This window comes from Buteo buteo, chromosome 26 (genome assembly GCF_964188355.1).
Source record: "Buteo buteo chromosome 26, bButBut1.hap1.1, whole genome shotgun sequence".
NCBI lineage: Eukaryota > Metazoa > Chordata > Aves > Accipitriformes > Accipitridae > Buteo > Buteo buteo.
In genome coordinates, this window is record NC_134196.1 from 2,057,878 (window position 1) to 2,077,705 (window position 19,828).

General features: G+C 42.8%; 1 protein-coding gene across 10 annotated transcripts; it reads right to left on the minus strand.

Moving 5' to 3' along the window:
- Nucleotides 1-434: 434 nt before the first annotated feature.
- GAS2L3 (growth arrest specific 2 like 3) lies at nt 435-19,630 on the minus strand. Of its 10 annotated transcripts, none has more exons than XM_075057953.1 (11): nt 19,583-19,630; nt 16,882-17,031; nt 15,995-16,123; nt 14,654-14,701; nt 13,495-13,663; nt 12,965-13,083; nt 11,443-11,584; nt 7,916-7,979; nt 7,076-7,214; nt 5,700-5,807; nt 435-4,989 (listed from the first exon to the last, which is right to left on the minus strand). In XM_075057953.1, the coding sequence occupies exons 4-11, from the start codon at nt 14,681-14,683 to the stop codon at nt 3,601-3,603; spliced, it is 2,160 nt and encodes a 719-aa protein (XP_074914054.1). In that variant the 5' UTR covers nt 14,684-14,701; nt 15,995-16,123; nt 16,882-17,031; nt 19,583-19,630; the 3' UTR covers nt 435-3,600. The 10 variants fall into 10 exon arrangements, with proteins under 10 accessions (XP_074914054.1, XP_074914057.1, XP_074914049.1 ...); XM_075057956.1 differs by having other exon boundaries at nt 16,882-16,925; nt 19,583-19,614; XM_075057948.1 differs by having other exon boundaries at nt 16,810-16,925; nt 19,583-19,614.
- Nucleotides 19,631-19,828: the final 198 nt, after the last annotated feature.

Genomic DNA, 19,828 nt, shown 5'->3' on the forward strand with positions numbered 1-19,828 from the left:
TCTCAATAAAGCCAATTAAGTTTCTGTTATTGATGGTAACAGATGCAGAGGGAGGTCTGAAGTTTGTTGACAAAATACAAGCATGGAAAATATTGCCACACAAGTGCTTTATATTTCAAGTACATCTGCAAAGAATAAAACTCTCAGAGGTATATCTGAAACTACTCAGGCACATTGTCAGCTAGGAAAGAGTAGGAACTCCCTTCTACTCAATTAGTCATACTGAAACCAGGATCAGAGTGAAGAGGTCTTGAGCTCCAAACAAAGCAATGGATTAGAAGCAGCTATTTATGTCTTTATAATAGCCTGAGATGGAAGCTGCTATTTATGTGGTGGTGCAGCAAAAACAAAAGCATTCTGATAAACATCCTCTTTCCCTCCCCGCAAAAAAACCCAACAAACCAACCAGTAGAAAAAAAAGTGTGCATGTAAAAAAGGTGCAGTATATGTTTATTTAAAATAAGTACTCATACAGAAGGAAATCGATAACACATGGGAATTCAGTCAGATTCTTGCTCCAAGTTATCTTTCCCTCACAAAAAGTAATACAAGCTGAAGATTAGTCTTGCTATTTGGCAATGTAAACGTTGCAAAAAAGAGTAGGTATTTCCATTAGGAGGTACTTTGTTACATCTTATTCTTGGCTCACCTCATGTTACATGACACCCATAGTTAGAATATGACCATGAAGTTGGAGACTGCAATATTCACAGAAGTTGGACCATGCTCAAATACACTATTTTTGTAATAAAACCAAACCAAGCCTACCCATGTGTAACAGGTGAACCATCTTTAGATTAGCTGTTAAGGTTTCAACTGTAAAAGCTTGCACTTTTTATTTCATTTTGAACCATAAAATTCAGTCCATTACGTGAGATAATGGGTCACAAAGATGAAGCAATCTGCTTCATTTTCTCTGAAGTTACAGTTCAAAAAGGTAGATATCAAGATAGCTTTACACTGAGATCCAAGAGTCTCAGTGTTTAAATTACTACTAAAAACTGTGTAAACGGTTCAAAAGGTGTTGTGCACTGACCCCTGCCAGCAGCCAAGCACCCACACAGCTGCTCACTCGCTCTCTCCCCTCCTTCCCCAGCAAGACAAGGGAGAGAAGAGGAACAGCAAAGGCAAGAAAACTCACAGGTTGAGATAAAGACAGTTTAATAAGTGAAGGAAAGAGGAAAAAACCCAAACCACCAAGTGATACAAAGGCAATCACTCACTATCTCCCACAGCCCAACCAGGCTGCAAACGACGGCCACCTTGGAAGCCAACCCCTCACACCTTCTGCCTCTGCCCCGTTTGTGCTGCGGAGGGTGACTCGATACGATACGGAATAGCCCTTCGGCCGGTTCGGGCTGGCTGTCCCAGCTTCATCCCTCCCAATTTCTTGCCCACCCCCAGCCTACTCGCTGTGGGGCAGAGCAGGAAAAAGAGAAAGCCTTGACCCTGTGCAAGGACTTTCCAGCAACAGCTAAAACATCGGTGTGTTATCAACACTGTTTTCGTCACAAATCTAAAACACAGCACCATATGGGCTGCTATGAAGAAAGTTAACTCCATCTCAGTCAGACCCAGTACAGAAAGAAACCCCAAGAATTCAGCTATTAATCTGCATGAGATATATCACATTGTAGCTCATTATTTGGAAGCCTGAAATCAAAAGCAAGTCATGTACTGTAAAATGCTTTCAGCATATGAAACTGTGTGCCAAATTTATCAAACCTGAAAGCAGTCCACTACAGTCAATACTATTCTTAACACTTCCAGTAGTGGCTTTGACCAGTGTATGTATAAAACAAGTAAGACTAAGGCCCTCCCCAGACATACAACTTTGTATTGGAGCTTGTGGGACTTGTGTCCATGTTATTAAAACTGATCTGTTTTCCTCCTACAGTTTGCATATTGGTATTTACTGTTTACTCCCAGCAGGTTGTAAGCAGTATTGTACAGTAGATATGCATAAATAGAATCATAAATTAAAAAAAAAAGCTAACAAGGTGCTCAGAAAGGCAGCTCAATGACTTTGCCACTGCACACGAGAACTCAGTTTATGATGCTTGCTTACTCTAGTTCCAGGGGAAAAAAAAATATTAAATATATAACATTGGAAGCTGCAGTTTCCATGCATCTCTCTCTTCTCCTGCCCATAAGTAAACATCCTGGGAATGGAGAGCAGAAGTGATGGTCTGTGGAAGTCAGCAGTGTCTCTTCACAGACCTCAAGAGTGTGAAACTCCTCAGTGTTTGTAGAAACTGTTCATTAAATCCAAAGTAACCCAAACAACAGTACTCCCAAAGACGGTAGTTTTTATTAATCTACCATGAAACTCACTTCTGTTAAGGGTAAAGGTGTTGAGCAGCACGAATGTTTAACCCACTGAAAGCCTTCAGGAGCTGAGAACATAAACAGTGCATAGCCTTTAAACATCTGAAAGTGCCAGAAAGCAAACGCAGTCCCTCGTTACCCCTTTGGGAAACTATTCCTCACCTCCAGAAAGTAGGTAAGTAAGATGGTCTCCATAAATAAAACAAAAAAAGGCCACTGCAGACTAAGACTGCCCACAAAAATTAACCCGTAGCACTGAAAGAAGTATTTAGCAATTTTTACATGCAAAGGCCACTCCTGCCGAGCAGGACAGCCTGCCAGCGCAGGTCAGTGCTCGCAGCTCCGCGTTGCCGGAGCTGGGGCTGCTTTGGGGCTCCAGCCCTGGGAAAGCACCTTCCCAGCAGCTCAGGAGCTCCCCTCCGTGCAGCAAGAGCTTTCTAGGAAAAACTGGGCTCACTTACAGTCAGATGTGAGCACGAACTAAGCCAGGTTATCTGCCCAGGGATTTAAAAGTAGCATTGCTCACCGAAGGGATCTGTCATGAGCTTGAGAAGGCTAAGGCACGAGAGCGAGCGAGCGACGCCAGGATTTTCCATGTCCAACACCACAGACCAAGGAGACTCCACTTCCCAGTGAGCTGAAGCCACATTAAGGCACATGGGGGGCACAGTGAACACTGATAACGGCAGCTGTTGAATCTAAACATGACTAGAGATCTCTTTCTAATACATGCAGGTGACCCAAGTTTGGGTTCTGGGACACAGATGAACTAAAAAAAACCAAACACAACCCCACAGTTTTGTTTGAGGTATTAGAAATTTTACAGCTTGTGCACAGCTCTATCGCTTGCCACGGGCCTCGATGCAGATGTGCCAGAACCACCAGAATCGCTCAGGCTCTGCCCTGGGTAGGTGTTTCTTGGGCAGGCTTCAATCCCTTGAAAATAAACCGCAGCAAAAGCAGCAGCCCTCGCTCCCCTTTCCTCGCTCACACCTTCCCCCCAGCAGGTCAGGCTAGCAGCAAACAGGCATAGTCTCTATTCCACAGTGCTACACAGCAAGCAAGCTCACTTCTAAATATATCCAAATAGAAGTTTCTAAACTGCAAAATAAATACAGTTCTTACTGTAAGTTATGCAGCAAAATGTAGGTTATACCTAATATTTCACGGTAAATGTAGTGTTATTTAACTTTTTTCCTTATCCTCAGTGTAGCAGATACAAGAGGCCCATTCAAACAAAATTAAGACTTCCACAGAAAGTAACAAATAAGTTTACTTTCTGGGTTTTTTACTCCCCGTCATAACGAAGTAGTGATCATCTTGCCTGCTCTTCATAGGAGGACCTTTCGACACGGCAGGCGTTCCTTTGTTACACGCCGTTGCCGATTTTCCCTCAGGGAGAGGCTTCTTGGCCGCTGGGGCCAAGCTTTCATTTGCCGGCAAGTTTTTGGTCGAAGGCTGACCTTTTGTGGAAGGCTGCGCTGGCTTTTTGGTCACTGCCGCTTTGGCTGAAGTTTGAGGAAGCCGTACAACAGATAAGGGAGTGCGTTCGGGGGGTTTGGATGAAGTGGGTCCAACCTGAGGGGGTTTACTGACATTTGGCTGCTTATTGACAACCGATGATACGGTTTTGCTTGTGGATACCAGCGTAGGTGGCGACTTCGATGCTTTGCTAACTGCAAGGGAAGGTGCAGAAGCTGAGTGTTTTAGGACTGAAGCACTTTTCAGGTTCCTTGCCAGGTCAGAAGCTGTTTGTGGAGCTTTTGGAGGATGCCGAGACCCAGCTCCCGAGGTCTGAATAGCGTTTTCAGAAAGAGGTTTTGCAAGGAGCTGCTGAGAATGTGCAAACTTGGCAACAGCACGCAGGTTTGTACCGGGCGGCCGAGCAGCCCTCGGAGCAACGGAATTCGCTTTGGTTTTAGGGACAGATACAGCTTTACAGTTAGCAGGGACACGCTTCTGCTTCGAAGCCATCGTTTCAGCTGTCCCAGGCAAGTCAGACGGCTGTTTTTTAGAGGACGAGAGGGCAGGATGCAGCGCTGGCGCCGGGGAGCCCTGAGGCAGGGCGAATTTCACCTTGGGAGCATCGGGGGACCGAATACGTTTGCGCAACGTTTCGGAGTGAACAAGAGCCGTTCTCGCTCCTGCGGGCGAAGATCTTTTGTTTACAGGCTGCGAAGGAGCAGAAGCTGGCGAGTTGTGTGCAGGAGACTCCAGTTTCTTGGCGGTACCAGTTAACGGTTTGAAAGGAGATTGCACGCCCGCCGCTGAAGACCCTTGTAATTTGGATCTGACCGTCAACAACTTGGCTGTGGAGGACGGAGGCACTGGCGCTTTTGGTGATGTCAGGGCAGGGGACTGAGGACGTTTAGATAAAGCCTTCTTGGCACTGGCCCCCAGAGCTGAAACAGGAGTAGGGGGTTTCGATGGCTGCTTTTGAAACATATTGACGGCTGACATGGGATTCATAACAGGAGGCTCCTGAACTCTAGCTGACGAGCTGGGGACGCTGTCACTGGTGATCCCTTTCTGAAACGCCAGGATTTTTTGTTCCAGAGTTGCAAACTGAAGCACTCGGCACGGATCATATTTAAGCAGAAAACCCTGGAGAGTGTCCCAGCCTCCACCAACACGTACCATCACGTGCTTGCCATGTAGCATCTGAGAATGGAGGAAGAGGGGGTGGGAGCAGGAGAAGAACAAGAGAAATTTCTGGTTTGTTTTATGCAGCATTACATCTTCATCTGACATTAACATCTATTGAAAGTGACTAAAAATAGGACCTCCTTTCGCTTAAAAAAAAAAAAGAGAAATTACGTGATAAATAGCATTTATACTTCCCAATTCTTTTAATAGATAGTTTCCCCTGCAGAGACAGTCATTACGTGTCAGGAAGTAATGAAAGCATACATACAGAAGACATTTTTACCATTCTGTCAACATCTTTATTTACTATACAGAGTTTTGGACACAGGTTTTGTTCAAATTATGGATGTCCTTGTAACACAAACTCTTATGCCTGCTGAAGAGAGTGCTCAACTATCATGCAAATTATAAACCCCAAGTGTCCAGATTTTGAACAAGCAACGTTCTCAGGATACTCTAGGATCATCCTTATTTATATTGCAACTCGTTACTGAAATTTTGGAAACGCCACAGGAAAGCGTTAACTTAGTTTGGTGTGGTTGTAGAATCAATGGTTGTAAGTTCTAAGTAGCTACACCTACTTTGAATAGGGGATTGGGTGACATGGTGCCCCAATATAAATCATTCTGTCATTCTAAAACCATACCATAAAAATGAGGTATTCTACTTAAAAGCCTTTCTCTCCCCATTATGAATATAAATTGGAATTCTGAGAAACTACTTACTCTTATGAACAGTATTTTATCTCCCAGCCTGTAACGTCCCTCTGATAAGTATTCAATTGAAAATCGATGGGAACAACTGCAGGGAGGATCTTCTGCTATATGTTTAACCTAGTTATTAAAATTGAAAGCATTTCTTAGTATTTTGACAGAGGCATGTATTTAACAGTTTATTGAGATATTTAGTACAAGAACAGATACTGATATATTCATCCCATAATCTAAGGAAAAACTAGAATTCTATTCCCTCCCAAGAAAATATCAGCTACATAGGGCTTCAAAATGTAGGATAAAAGATTAAAAGAGAGAACAAACAGTATATACAAATATTTTGATTTGTTCTAATCCAATTTTCATGATTTCTTCATTTTTAAATTATTTCTACTTTCGTTTTTAAGCTTTGTCCATAACACTATGCACAGTAGCATCAATTCCAACCACAACCGTGTAAAGACACTGTTATGGTCTCCAGAAATTGAAACAAGTGCCTGGGTCTCTCCTGTGACCAAATCCATTGCCACACCTGACCCAGGGCTACTTTAGCATTCTCCTTAACCTTTTGTAAGGCTTTTAAGTTAACCTTCTATGTGACACCCAAGAAGGAAACCACTGAAAAAAGGAGAAAGGTAGTCCCCAAATAAGTCCAGGGTTAGAGAAGGTGTGCATCTTACAGACACTTAGAAATTTAACAAATTGGAAAGTCAAAACTATTGTCAAGCAGGGAAAATAGTGAGAGTTTTCAGAGAGGGTGAGGATGTGGTGGCTGACGTTCCCAAAGAAGTAGTAGTTTCACATTACAACACAGAGGACCTTTAAAATACATGAATTTTAAGGTCTCACCATGCATTTTTGAGCAAAATAGGAAAGTTGTTCATCATCCCTTTTGGATCAATTCACAAGATGTACAAACCATTTCCTTTTCTGCATACATATTCATTTCCAAGTGGTACAGCTACAGAGGTTTTATTTAAAGTCTTTTCCAAAAGAGTTTCATCAAAGCTTACTTTAACATTTGATGAAGTTTTATGAAAACATCAAATCAAAGAGAAGCATATGTTACAGTCGTAGAATATTGACACACCAGAAAAACTGAATGAGAGTATTTCTTAGACTCAAAGAAGAAATGAAGGGCCAGGGGGGTAGTCAAGGCAAGTTATATGCACTGAAGCATTAACTCCAAAACATATAGGACAGCGTTTTGCTTACATTTTCAGAAAAAAACAGTTGTTCAAAAGAGGTGCATACCCTTCTGTTTTCTATTTAAGGAGGCTCACAAACATTAAATGAAAACCAGCCTATGCTTACTGAGCCAGATCATACAAGTACTAAACTTAAGAGTTTGATGTAGAGCCCACATCACCATAAAAAGTAGTACTTACTGCCTCATCTAGCTCCCCATGGTGACAACATGACTTTGCTGTGCTAATAGGTGATGGTGGTCCAGAGGTCATCAGCAGTGTTTCTTCTAGCTCAATTTCCTTCTCTAGTTTTACTAGTACAGGAGGTTCAACTCCATACCTCAAATACAAAAGTAGAGAGTTTAATTGCTAATTTCCTAAAGAAAACAAGAAGAAACAGATGATGATAAACATGCAAAATTCTGAGCGGCTTGACTGACAGGGAACAGCACTAAATCAGTTGTAGGAATAACTGCCTTGATAATCCAAAGAGAAGGAGCAGCTCTGAGTTTCTAGTAGAAACCCTCCCTAAGGTGGTCTTAGAACTACCATTCTCTAGTACATTACTGCCTTCTCAGCAGTAAAAATATTGTCAAAACTACACAATTTAGGTCACATCCAATTTAGATAAGCTATCTTAAAGCTTCCTGCTCTGCACTAGAAATAAATTAAAAGTCTAAATTCAGAGAATGATAGATACCTGCTAAAAAGCTTAAAAAATAAAGACCTTAAAACTGTATTTAATGTTCAGTGAGTTCTTCCAAGATGCACACATACCTATAAGCTGAATGTAGCATTTAAACATACAGCTATAAAAAGCAGTGTGGATCAGCACCTCTCCATGAAAAGAGTCTGATAAATATTTGAAAAAATACTCCTATTGTACAATGGTCCTAGAAAAGCTACTCATTACTTTCTGTGTGGAATTAACATCTACTGTGTTGCACTTAATGACTGCAGATTGTCTTAACTTTGTCTTAGTTTTTACTTAACAGAATGTGTTCTTCAACTTCTTGTTAGGAGCATGTGCGGATCACATACCTGGATACAATGCGCCCAATTTCCAACAGACAAAGATAGACTTGTCTTGGATCCTTGTGCAACACTAAATGGGAAGAGAATAAGAGGGAATTACAGCTCATACTCTACTGTGGGGAGGCCTGTGCAATTAGGTACAGAGACAAGGAAGAGAGGACTATAACTTTGCCATCATTCTACCCAGAGGCAAGCTACATTATCATGAATAAAACTCTATATGCTTTCCAAATCTAATTTTCCATTCCATAAAGTGTTTAAACCCATCCTGGCACTCCTGAAATCATACTCTTCTCTATCTCTTAAGAGAAATACACATTATTTGGTTTTATGCTGTTCCTTCTCGATATGAACCGGAAAGAAAGAGATCTGAGAGTTTTCCCGTCCCTATCTCCAAATACATTATTGCAGTCTTAAAGATGAAAAGCATTTAACAACTGCAAATAGGAGAATATACTCCATCTGTTCATGCTCGTGCATGCAGACACAGATAGGCACACACACTCTGCAGGTGAAAAACCGTAGGAAAAAACGCTGCAAGGGAACTAGGTGACAAGTGGATTGCTATGCAGCCAGTCAGCACAAGTGGTTTACACCCTTGGCTGCCAAAGAATAATCCGGGTGATTGTTACCATTTCAGCAAGCAACAGATCTTTTTTCTTCTCACTGTAAAAGTTCCGGGTGCCAGCAGGGTCCATCCATATGGCAGATTCACCCAGTTCCACGAGACGACACCACTTCGCCAGTGGCAGCTGCCCTACCCCATGCTATACCTCTCCCTCTCAGCCCCCCCTCCTGCCCCATCCACCCAGAGCTTTTCTGCAGAACTGGCTATCTTTGTGAGGCCGTATCTGAGAAGGATCGTCAAAACCCCTGACCGAAAGGAGGTGGTGAGAATGACGTTGGTTTAAGAGACAAACACTCTGATAGCCAAACAGCGTGAAGATGACTGTCACAAGTCTTCTGGGTTTGCTTGACAACTTTGAAATGAAAACATTCAATTATTTCTACTGCCGCAATGAAGAATGGAAGAGGCAGAAGGAAAACAATGTCTGTTTTGGCTTCTTGAAACTTCCATCTTTAGGTGTGCAAGGAAAAGGAAAAAGAAACAAGGCCATGAACAGAGAAAGAAAATAGTGTAAAATCTCACGCATAAGCAACTACTTCCTCCTCTGTCCCCACACAAGCCTCAAAATTGAAATGCTTTCAACACGTTCTAAGAACAGTTGTATGAAAGTTTTAGAAAACAAGCCATACCTGTGCTTTCTTAGCCAACTAGGAATACTGCCTAATAACTCAGAAACCGAAGGCTGGGAGAAAGGTCATTCATCTCCCCTCAACCCACACACAAGACACTGTTCTTTCCCCCACCACCATCAAGTATAAGAAATAGGAAAAGCTGTAGATAGAATTTTCATATGATGTAACATTTATATGAACAAGTCTGGCTTTCTTCACACCCTGCAGTAACAACATTCAGTAGAAACTGGAAATTCACTCTGAAGAGAAACCTAATGAGCCAGCTCTATGTTTAGAGATGAAATCTAACATCCTTCTGATGTTCAATTTGATATTTAAAACGACTTTGCTTTAAATAAGACTGAAGTGTTTCCTAAAGTATAAGCTGAGTATGAAGTCAGATGTTCTTGTTTACATCATCTACTCCAGTTTGTAAGTCTATTTTTTAAAAGATCTGATTATGAAGGGTAAATCTAGAATAGAAAGTCGACACAGCCATAATCTAAAAGGTACTAGACGTCATTTAATCCCTTTTTTGTGCGTGTGTTTGTCACCTGTAACAGAAGGGGTATAATTTGCCTGAATCCAGAAGAGAAAAATCCAAATATACCCCTAGCAGAGACCAAGACATTTGTTTTGGCTTGATGTCAAAGGGCATCCCATGATGGCTACTCTCCCTTTCTGCTGTCTCAGGAGCCACTTTATTTCCTTCACAGCCATCCACACTTTTCAGGTGTTGCTATATGTATCTGATAGGGAAAAGACAATTGTCGAATTGTCTTTCCCTTATTTCATTCATAAAGAATGGCTTGAAAGTTTGATGGAGAACATCAGTGGAAAGAATGTTTCATCAAGGAGGCTGCAAGTCTGCTCATTTCAACTGCCAAAAAGGCTCACAGAAGATATTTATGCCATAAAGCAAGCTTGTGTCAAGAGTTACAATCAGACTTCAAAACACTTCTTTGGCTACGAGCAAAAGCCACAGCATTAGGAAATCCTGTCTGCTTATCTCAGGGAAGCTAAACAGGTTCTAGTTACCCATCCACTCACAGGAACAAAGATGTTTAAGCAATGCAATTCATACAAGTTGAACTGAAAAAAATACTAAAACTAATTTTCTTATAGCTCAGTTCTCTTACTTATCTGTATTTCATGGCACTGAAAAAAGATACACTCACTAGTTTAATCAGAATGAGACAGATGCAAATAAGGATGTTTTCTCAATTATTTTAAAAGATGACTTATCCAGTAGAGAAAGCATGGGCAGTCCAACTAGCAGGAAGAAGAGCTTGAAAGTAAAGCAGTTAATGAAAACAGTGCCTCCCATGTAAATAGCATTAAATGGCACAAAGACTTCAAGAAAATCTAGTAGATATTGCGATGAATTCATTTGATTATGGAAAACAAAGGTACTTCGCAATTTTTTTGCTATTCTGCTGACAGGCAGATATTTTGCCTTTTTTTTTTAAAAAAAAACCAAAACAAAACAGTATTTGGCTTGCCACAGAAAGGTTTGCATTAATTATTTTTTACTGACATAATAGCTGGTAGAAGAGCATTTCATTATTTACCACGCGATGAAAGCACAATTCCTCTTAATTAGCCATCAAAAAAATTTTATTCCATCTGGAAGTATCAGTCTAGAAGCTGTTTGTTATGAAGGACAGACTGTGCACTGGGGCAGGCATACACACAGTTGGCAATATTTATTTTTATAACTATCTTATTAAATGGGAAAACACAAATGGTTTAGAGTCATGTCAAGTAGGTCCTGAAGTAAATGTTAATTACCAACAGACTGTTGCCACTTCAGGCACAACGCCCTGATGTAGTGACCAAATTTAGCAGTCATGAATGCATTATTCTGAGGGCTTTCTGCAACAAGAATGAGCTCTAATACCAAATAAAGGATCTTATTGTGAGTTGACTCCATGGCCCTGTGGTCTTCCCGCACAGGGAAAGCAAAACCACGCTTTTCTCCTCTGTTTCTCAGCAGGCCTTTTTACTGAAGGAAAAACTTGTGAGTTTGCTGCCCAGCTGTCACTCCCCTCTTCATCCCGCATGGCAACTTTTAGAAGTTTGGAAAAGCATCACGCAAGGTAGAGAAGTCACTGAACTGATTTGTCAAGGCTTTTACTTGAACGCTGCCTTAAAATAAATAAAAGCATTAATAGCTTGGAAGAGACAGGCATAGTCGTGACAAAGGTTTCAAAAGACTAAACACGAGAGATCTCCCTGACCGGGTAGTTAGCCACATACAGATCAAAGCAAAGCTTACAAAAAGCTAGATTTACCTAAACCTTCAGATTCAAAGAGGTAAGTCTCATCAACTCCAATGGCCCTACACCAGTTAAGAAAGTTGGCTGTATTATCTCTGGCAAAAAAAGATCCTGATGGAGCATCCTTCTTACACGGAACTTTTCTCATAGGAAAATTCTGGCAAGGGAAGAAAACAAAAAGTACATTGTGCACATCAACATTGCCAACAGATTTCAAAGCATATTTGCAAAGGAAAATAAACTGTGAATTCAGAGCACAGAAACAGTGGTTAGTAACTATTTTGTGTCACTGAGTGAATAATCCTTAGCTCTGTGGCCTCTCCCAAAGCTGCTATGGACAGTTGCTTCCCCATTTCCCCATATGCTGGGCTAAAAGTCTTAGTGGTGGTTTCAGAGGTCTACACAGTTATTCCTCGCTCCCAAGCTCTGTTCACAGCAGTAGAATAAGCGCAGAGAGAGAACCTCAAATCAACTAAATTGTACTTGGCTGCCAGATTTCAACATTTTAGAGCCCATTCTAGAAAGCAGAGGGAATCAAAAGGAAGCAAAAGGCAGTTTCCTTTAAAACAATTCAGTACTTTCTTTGTTTTTAAACTGGTATCTTCAAAACTAAACAAACAGTCCAAAGGTACACAAGTTGGGCATCTTGTCCTCCTTAAAAAAACCCCTAAGGATCTGCAGCATTTATATAAATACCATTTGGCATCCTAACACTGCTGTCTTGTCCCACCCTCAGTTAATAATAATTCTAATATTAGTTATTGTATTACTTACCAGTAAATATCCATTATTTAAAACTACTGGTTTACTAGATAAAACAGTAGAAGGTAAACACACACACACAAAAAAAAAGGTCTGGATATGGTGAAACAGTTCCTCCTGCCCCCAAGGGAAGCACTACCAATTAAGGCACATTAGCTGGTGATCTACTATTTGACAAATCCAAGTGTTGCTGTAGCTGTACTGGGTACCTGCGCATTGAACACATGCTACCTGCACCAGCCTTACATGGTTTTATACTCCAAAGTGACACATCACTATTTTTCATTGTACAAACACAGATTGCAAGTTGCTTGAGATTCATGTTTCAGCTCAGCCTTGGTTCCTAAAACACTGAAGCCCATCTCCAGGTACATCTCAATATGGGTATTTTCATGGCTAACCTATATACTAGAGTTTAGCCACCAGTTGCTGGAACAAAACATTCCACCAAGTGCCCAAGGATGTCTTGTCCAACCCACACTGACATTATCAGGGGAATAAACTCCAGACTTGGACTAGATCTTCCTCTGGCAAGACTTCTACTGAAATCAAACTAAAAAACTAGTAAGGACATTAGGATTTGACTAACAAAGTGCATAAGTCATTTGTTGCGAAAGGACAGTTTATCCACCTATAACGCCAGACTTGTTAATCCGTCTCTGGATACACAGCACACGGAATGCCGCTTCGGGAAGCCTCACTCACCTGCCTTCCTTTTACTACTACTTACCATTAAAGACTTTATATATGTATTAAAAATCACAATATGACTCACCCTTAAGTTATTTGAGCTACAACATTTTTTAATTGTGTTTTGAAGAACACCAACCAATTGGCAGAGTAATACCCCATTATCGAGTTCTTCTAGCAGTTGTTCTGCTTTGATTTCTATTCCTAAAAAAAGAAGGTCAGTATTAGAGTTACTCCACAGCAGGTAAAGAAGTTTCATGTGAACTTAGAGGCAACTCAATCAGCATTCTATTCATCACGTAATTTACTACAGTGTTAAAGACTGAAAATTAGTAGAAATATAAGTAAATAAAATCAAATATCCCCTTAATTAGATTTTAATTAGACTAACAAGATTCAGAAATATAAATTAGACCGATTAATCATCCCACCTCTAAGAGGTGGCAGCTAATAAAAACCTGAAACCAAAGCACGCATTTTAATGCGATTCTCCTAGTCATTCAGGCTCAAATACACCAGATCTTAATAGTATTATAGATATTCAGTGTCAGTACTGACTGGAATATTGGAAAGCGCCTTGAAATTTATTAGGCAGTGATCTATTTTTAACCTCACCCAGCAAGCCAGACAGCCAGATGGACAGATCTTCTTGCATCGGCACCAGAGTTGCTTCATGCCGCACAGATATCCACTGGTCGTACAGGCACACGTCCGCCAAACCCGGCCCGTGCCTGGGCGTCAGGGGACTCCGGGGACTTACGGGAAGGTCGTCTCCAAACCACACCTGCAGAAGATTCCAGAACGCCGAAGAGGGCGAGCTCTAATATTTGCAGTCAGATGACGAAAACCTGCCGTGCTGAACTGTGCTAAAGATCTATTATTCAAAGGGTAAGTGTTTGTTCCTCTTCAGATACACCAAACCAACACAACGGTCATCACCAACGGGGCAGCTCTCGGTAGTAACTCCCGTATCAGAAGTACTACTACTTTCGTTTTCCTGACTTCTTTGGATTTAAAACTACCTATTTTCCTGAATATTAAATACAGAAAAAAATGCATTAAATGTGTGGGGTTTTCTTCCTCAGCACGTTTTAAGTAACAAAATCTGCAGTTTATCATATAAATTACTACAGACTACTGATTTCTCTGATCAAACATTTCACAAGCATTTTGTGTTTAAATCATTAAAATGATGCTGTTAAAAGGGGAAACATATTCCCATGCAACAACATAACACACTTCATGAACATGAATCCTTAGCATTTCTCTTAAGGATTGCTTATTTTGAAACTGAGAGGTACCGTTACATTTCAAGAAAAGGACCACACTGAAATTTCATTTACAAAATCCCCAAAGAGAATGAGTCCCTCTGGTATTCTTAACTACTTGCTTTCAGATCAGGAAGTATGTCTGCTTGTAAAGTACATTTATTTATATTTAAGTGATTAACTAGAACATAGGGGTTTTAAAAACACCTTTTAATCATCAAGCAAGTTTTTAAATAATCTCAGCCTTTGACTTCAAAACCTTCTTAGGTAATAGTGCTTAGAAAGAGAAAGGATAACCTGCCTGGTCTAACACTGGGTTATCTATCTTGTCACATTGCTCCATTTGTAAAATGAGAAAACTATTACTTTTTTTTTTTTTTTTAACTAGAGGGGGATTTTAACTCTGGGGATTCTAGCATATCATCTGCTTCAGGGTAGATTTTTGTATTAAAAAAAAAAAAAAAAAAAGTATTACAGAGCAATCAAACATTACCAAAGGCATTTACCTGAACTGCATTCTGCATGGTCACCTGCATTTACATTAGTTTCTCCCCCTGGGGAAAGAGAAGAGAATTATTAATACCATCCCTCCTGCTTTCATGAAAATCCCAAGAAAAACCCACCAGTGCTGTTCTGGAAAAATAAGAACAAGTTGAATTGGGAATGGAGGGGGAAAGAGGGAAGTACCGTAGCAGCTCAGGTTTTGATCCAGTATTCAGTCAACTTCAGTTCTCTGCCCTTAAGTAAAGCAGCAGTTATTACAGCACAAAGTAGCAACTAACTTCGTATGCATAAATAATACTCAAAGGTTTGCATGATTTTAAGGAGCTGCAAGGCATTTACTTTGCCAAAGAGAAATATATATACTTCAAAACATTCTTGGATTTAACAATGTTGGCATTCACCCTTTCCTTCTAAGCTATCACAAGTGTATCTTGTACATGCATGCATACAGACATATGCATCCTGAGTTTACATTAAATACTTTGAGGATTATGAAAATCTTAAAGCAAGGAAATAATTTTGAAGAATGAGATTTCTTCTTGCATAGATACATGACAGAAATCAATGTTTTTATTAATTTCTGTTGGGATTTTGACTTGCCAGGCAGCTAGCACACACCTATGGCTTCAAGAGAATGCTGCAAACTATTCCAGCAATATGGTTATCAGGACAATTCCCTGGCAAAACAATCCTTAAGGAAAGTTTTAGTGGAAACCTGGTCAACCCTTTCTCTCCTGAAGCCAACACAGTATTTTCCTGCAATGCTTTCAATTATGGGAAAAACCAGCACAAACTCTACACGCGGCTGGGCATCACTACGTCTCTCCATGCAGGCTCCAGGTCTAGAGATGCGCAGTTATTACCAGGTTAGCTGCGTACACGTACCAGAAGGAATTTTCTTAGCATAAGTCTCCACAGTGATAGTGGAGGGCATTACAACCTAAAATGTATCTATCTGTGTCTTAAAGCCAATCAAAAACAACTTTCTTGCTCCGTTACTTAATAACTGCAATAAAACTTCATCTGATTAAGCTGGAAACCAGATTGCAGACATTGTCAGACAGTTTTAACTCATCTGTTTTCCTTTAAAAATAAATAACTTCCCTCTCCTGTCCCAGATGTTTAAGCTTTATACGTAGATGGCATTCTTCTCTCCTCCTCCATCTGTTGCACAACCTGGCCTTCCTACACAAAAGGCCAAACAGCCCATCACAGAAGACCCAGTTCTCATAAAAATTCTCCCCCTTCCTCTTACCCAGAAAGCAGAACGGTGCCGTTTCCTCCCCATTTTTCCCTCCCACACTACATAGGGCCACACATGTCAGGCATTTCAACCAACTTACCTCTATGACCAGCAAATAAGCAACCAGTTTGTTTTTGGGCTGAAGCCACTTCCTTGTACCAGGACTGCTAGCACTTCTCAAACGTTACCAGAGACACTCCAAGTGATATCTTTCCCCCTCCTTTTATTTCTAGGGGAAAAAAAAAAAAAAGAAAGAGGAGGCATCGTCTCCTTGATGTCATTTTTCCTTCTATGAATGAACAAGGGAAGGGCAGTGTATATACCAAGCATTACTAATGAGTATGTTATGCTTCCCACAGCTTTGTCCAGGGGAATACATTTTCCTTTAGCATAAGAAAGCTATTGTCTCAAGAGAGTTGCAGTAAGAGGCTTCATTGATTAAAAAAAAATAAATAAAACAGCAGAACAGCCAGTAGAGAAGTTGGTCTCATTAAAATAAGGAGCTCCATATAGGCTAACAAGAGCTCTAGCATACTAACTGCCAAGGGAAAACAAAAGGCAGCCTAATTCACAGGGAGGACTCAAAACACGAACAAAGCAAAATATTCACACAACAGCTATCACAAGAATGCTCAGCATCTGCAGTTTTGTGGCATGCCTAACAAAAACTAGTCTTAAAAAAAAGGAAAAATAAAAATAAAAAAAAATTGGGGAAAATTGTGGCATTTGAACTTGAAGGGCCTGCTCTTCTAAAACAAGTTATTTTGTAAGCTCATATGCCAAAGAGCTCTCTAGAAAGTCAAACAGCTTCGCTCACTGCCAGGGCATCTAAATAACACTTAACAAAAACCCCTCTGACGATACAGACTACCCTGCATGAGTTTTGAGTTGAGAAATTAATATAGTAACAATTACCCATTTTCAGATCCCAAACAGTCCAGCTTTGAGATCGCAGGGAATACAGATTAATGTAGCCTTATCACTTACAGGGAGAGGCGCGGGATGAAGTCTGGCACCTTCAAGTCGTCAGCCTGCAAAGGTGCAGAAGGTGCTGTGGTGAGGCAGATACGGCAGTACCAGGTAGAGTCATAACCAAATCTGACTTCTAAAACCAGCTGGGTTCCCTGCATCAAAAAGCTGTACATAATGAAGCAAGTATTTGATACTGAATTCAGGCAGCTCCAGCTAGAACCGAATCAGTTTCTACACCTGCCAGTTTTATCAACTCACCTTCATTCAACAGGTATTTGGTGTTCAGGGATCAGTCGTGAAAGAAAAGACCCCGGAATGAAAATGGACAGTATCGTGTCCCGTGCACAGCCTCAGGCCATGCCATTCCCATCTCCAGGCCAGCTGATATCCCCAAGGTCCCTGGGAGGGCTCTCTACCCGCTTCTACCCCCTAAAACAGGGGAAGCACCAGAAAGCAGACACCGATTTACTGCCAGACGGGCGGTCAGCCTCAAATGATGTATTGGGGAAGGCAGGAGCTGCCTTCGGCTGGCCAACTGTCCAACCTCCCATAAAGGACCAGAGCTATGGATCAATGTCAGGAAAGAGGCGAGAAAAACGTACCTATCTACCGACACGTGGTGTAGGGACAAGCATGTCTCAGGAAAGGGGGTGCAGACACATCCCACACCTCACCCGCACAGGACAGCCTCGCGAGACCATAGTCTGCCTCTGCTCTCCGGAGAGATGCCCGCCACCGTGCCCCCAGGCATCTGAGAAACAGCAAAGTCAGCAAATACTAAAGCACTTTACGCAAATACTTCAGGGTGCCAAGCACACGCTCTTAGATGCTACACGAGATAGCCTGCTTACTATCAGTTGTATTGGGGTTTACAGATCATTCACTGGGGCCCAACCAGCAAGACACGCTACACTAATTACAAGCCGTACTGTAGCACGAGATGAACCGAGTCCAAGACCCATTTTACTTGACTGCACAGTTTACAAAGCAACAAACAAACAAACAAGATCCACAACTCCACAGATACCTAAAACATAGATGAAGTGGCCATTAACCTGGCTTAAGTAGAACCTAAAGGGATTCACAGACTCATTAAAAAGCCTTGGGTTCACAGACTCATTAAAGAAACCTTGGGTAGAAACACTTTTACATCTTCACCCTGTATTTAAGATATATAACACATCATCTTCTATTCCATCAACACCCAAAGGCAGTCACAACAGACTAACCCAGAACAGCTGGAAACTGTAGATTAGTCTTGACAGTACCTACCGAGACCGACGGTTTTGAGCACTCCGAAATGAAAGAAGCTGTCAAGTCAGTATCTGTTGAAACCTACCACAGTATAGCCAAGATTTTTTTTGGTACACATATCCTAACACGCAGAAGAGAAGAGGTAGGCACAAGAAGAGACATCCACAGGGCGCTGCTGTCTCCGTCACTACAGCAATTACAGAGCCCTTTTGTTGCATTACTGAGTCAGCAGGTGCTCTGCTTCCCTGGGGAGGCCTCAGAGGCACAAAAGAGAAAGAACCAGACTGGTCAGTCCAAGGTGATGGGCTTCAAGGTGGCAACCAACTCCTTACATCAAGGCTCGCCGACCGCTCTCCTCGGGGACTGCCTTTCTGCACCTCTCGCGAGCCCGCGAGCCCCTTCCAAAGGGCGGCAAAGGTTCCCCTGTCGGGCAGAAAAACCCACCCGAAATCAGGGAGGAGCACTCCATCCCAAGAGCTGGCATCTCCGCAGGAGACGTGCCGACAGCTCCTTTACCACAGGAGCATCCAGTCTGGGGAGAGGCCGGTTAACACCGCACGCGTTAGCCCGGCGGCTCGCTCACGTTCACAAACTCTGCCCTCCCGTTGCCACCCCACGCTTCTTCCAGCAACGCCGCGCTGAGGGGAGCATCGCTCGGCGCTCAGGCAGCAGGCCGGCCACAGGCGGGAGGAGTTTGTTATGACTTGAATATAAACCCCTGTCCTATTGTGAAAGATCCACCCAGTGCATTTAGAATTACGAATGCACGGGCCAGCTATGCCTTACAGGTCCTAAAGGTATACATGTACTTTTTCCCATGTCTTGATCTGATACTATGCCAAAGGTGACACACAGCATCCCTGGAATACAGCCAGCTTTCGGGCAAAGAAAGGAGCCAGACGTTTTTTCGGCTTACTGAGCAATACGAACGAGTATTTTAGCCGAGAGCACTAGGGCAAATCTCCTACAAAAACAGCACCGCATCCTCAAACGCTTGCGTGAGGCACAGGAGAGACTGGTTTGAAGGCTGTTATGCAAAAAACCCTTCCCCTCTCCCTTCCCCAGGGGGAGTTTCCCGGCACTTCGCTTCCAACACCCGTACCAGAGAGGCTAAACCGCGCCGGGTGGGAGCTGCCGCCCCCCGAAACGGGCACCCAGCCGGTCCCAGGAACGCGCTTAAACCCCAGACCGGCCTTTATCCCCGCGACCTGCGAGGCTCAAACCCGTTTTACAGCGCTCGCCCCTACAGACGAGCGTAACCGACCGAACGCCGCGACTCCGCACCGACCCTTACAGCCGCGCCCGCGCTTCTCCACGGCTCGGGCGCCCCTCATCTTCCCCGCGGGCCGGCTCCCGGCCCGGGTCCGGGGTACCAGCACACCGCCCCCGGTGCGGGGGAAGCCCCGCGGCACTCACTCACCGCGCCCCGCCGCACTCACCGCGCCCCGCCGTACTCACTCACCGCCCGCCGCCGCTGCGCGCCGCGCTCCACCCGGCGCCGAGCACCAGGGCGCCCCCACTCGCCCCGCGCCGGCCGCTCCGTTCGAAAGGACCAATCAGCGCCCGAGGGGCGGGGCCGCCCCCTCCGTCCTCTCTTCCCGCCGCGATCGCCCGGGTTGTGTGGAGAGGAGCCGCCCGCCCGGGCTTCCCTCAGGGATGTTCCCCCTCAGTGGGACACTGAGCGCTTTGGAAAGCCGTTCTGCTTCCC

Bases quoted from the DNA above. Each gene is read 5' to 3' on its own strand.
- GAS2L3 (XM_075057953.1), bottom strand. From the start codon at position 14,683: ATGCAGGTGACCATGCAGAATGCAGTTCAG. The intron at 11,585-12,964 runs GTGAGTCATATT...TTCCCTTGCCAG, and splicing joins GTAGCTCAAATAACTTAAGG to AATTTTCCTATGAGAAAAGT. The intron at 7,215-7,915 runs GTATGTGATCCG...TTTGTATTTGAG, and splicing joins ATTGGGCGCATTGTATCCAG to GTATGGAGTTGAACCTCCTG.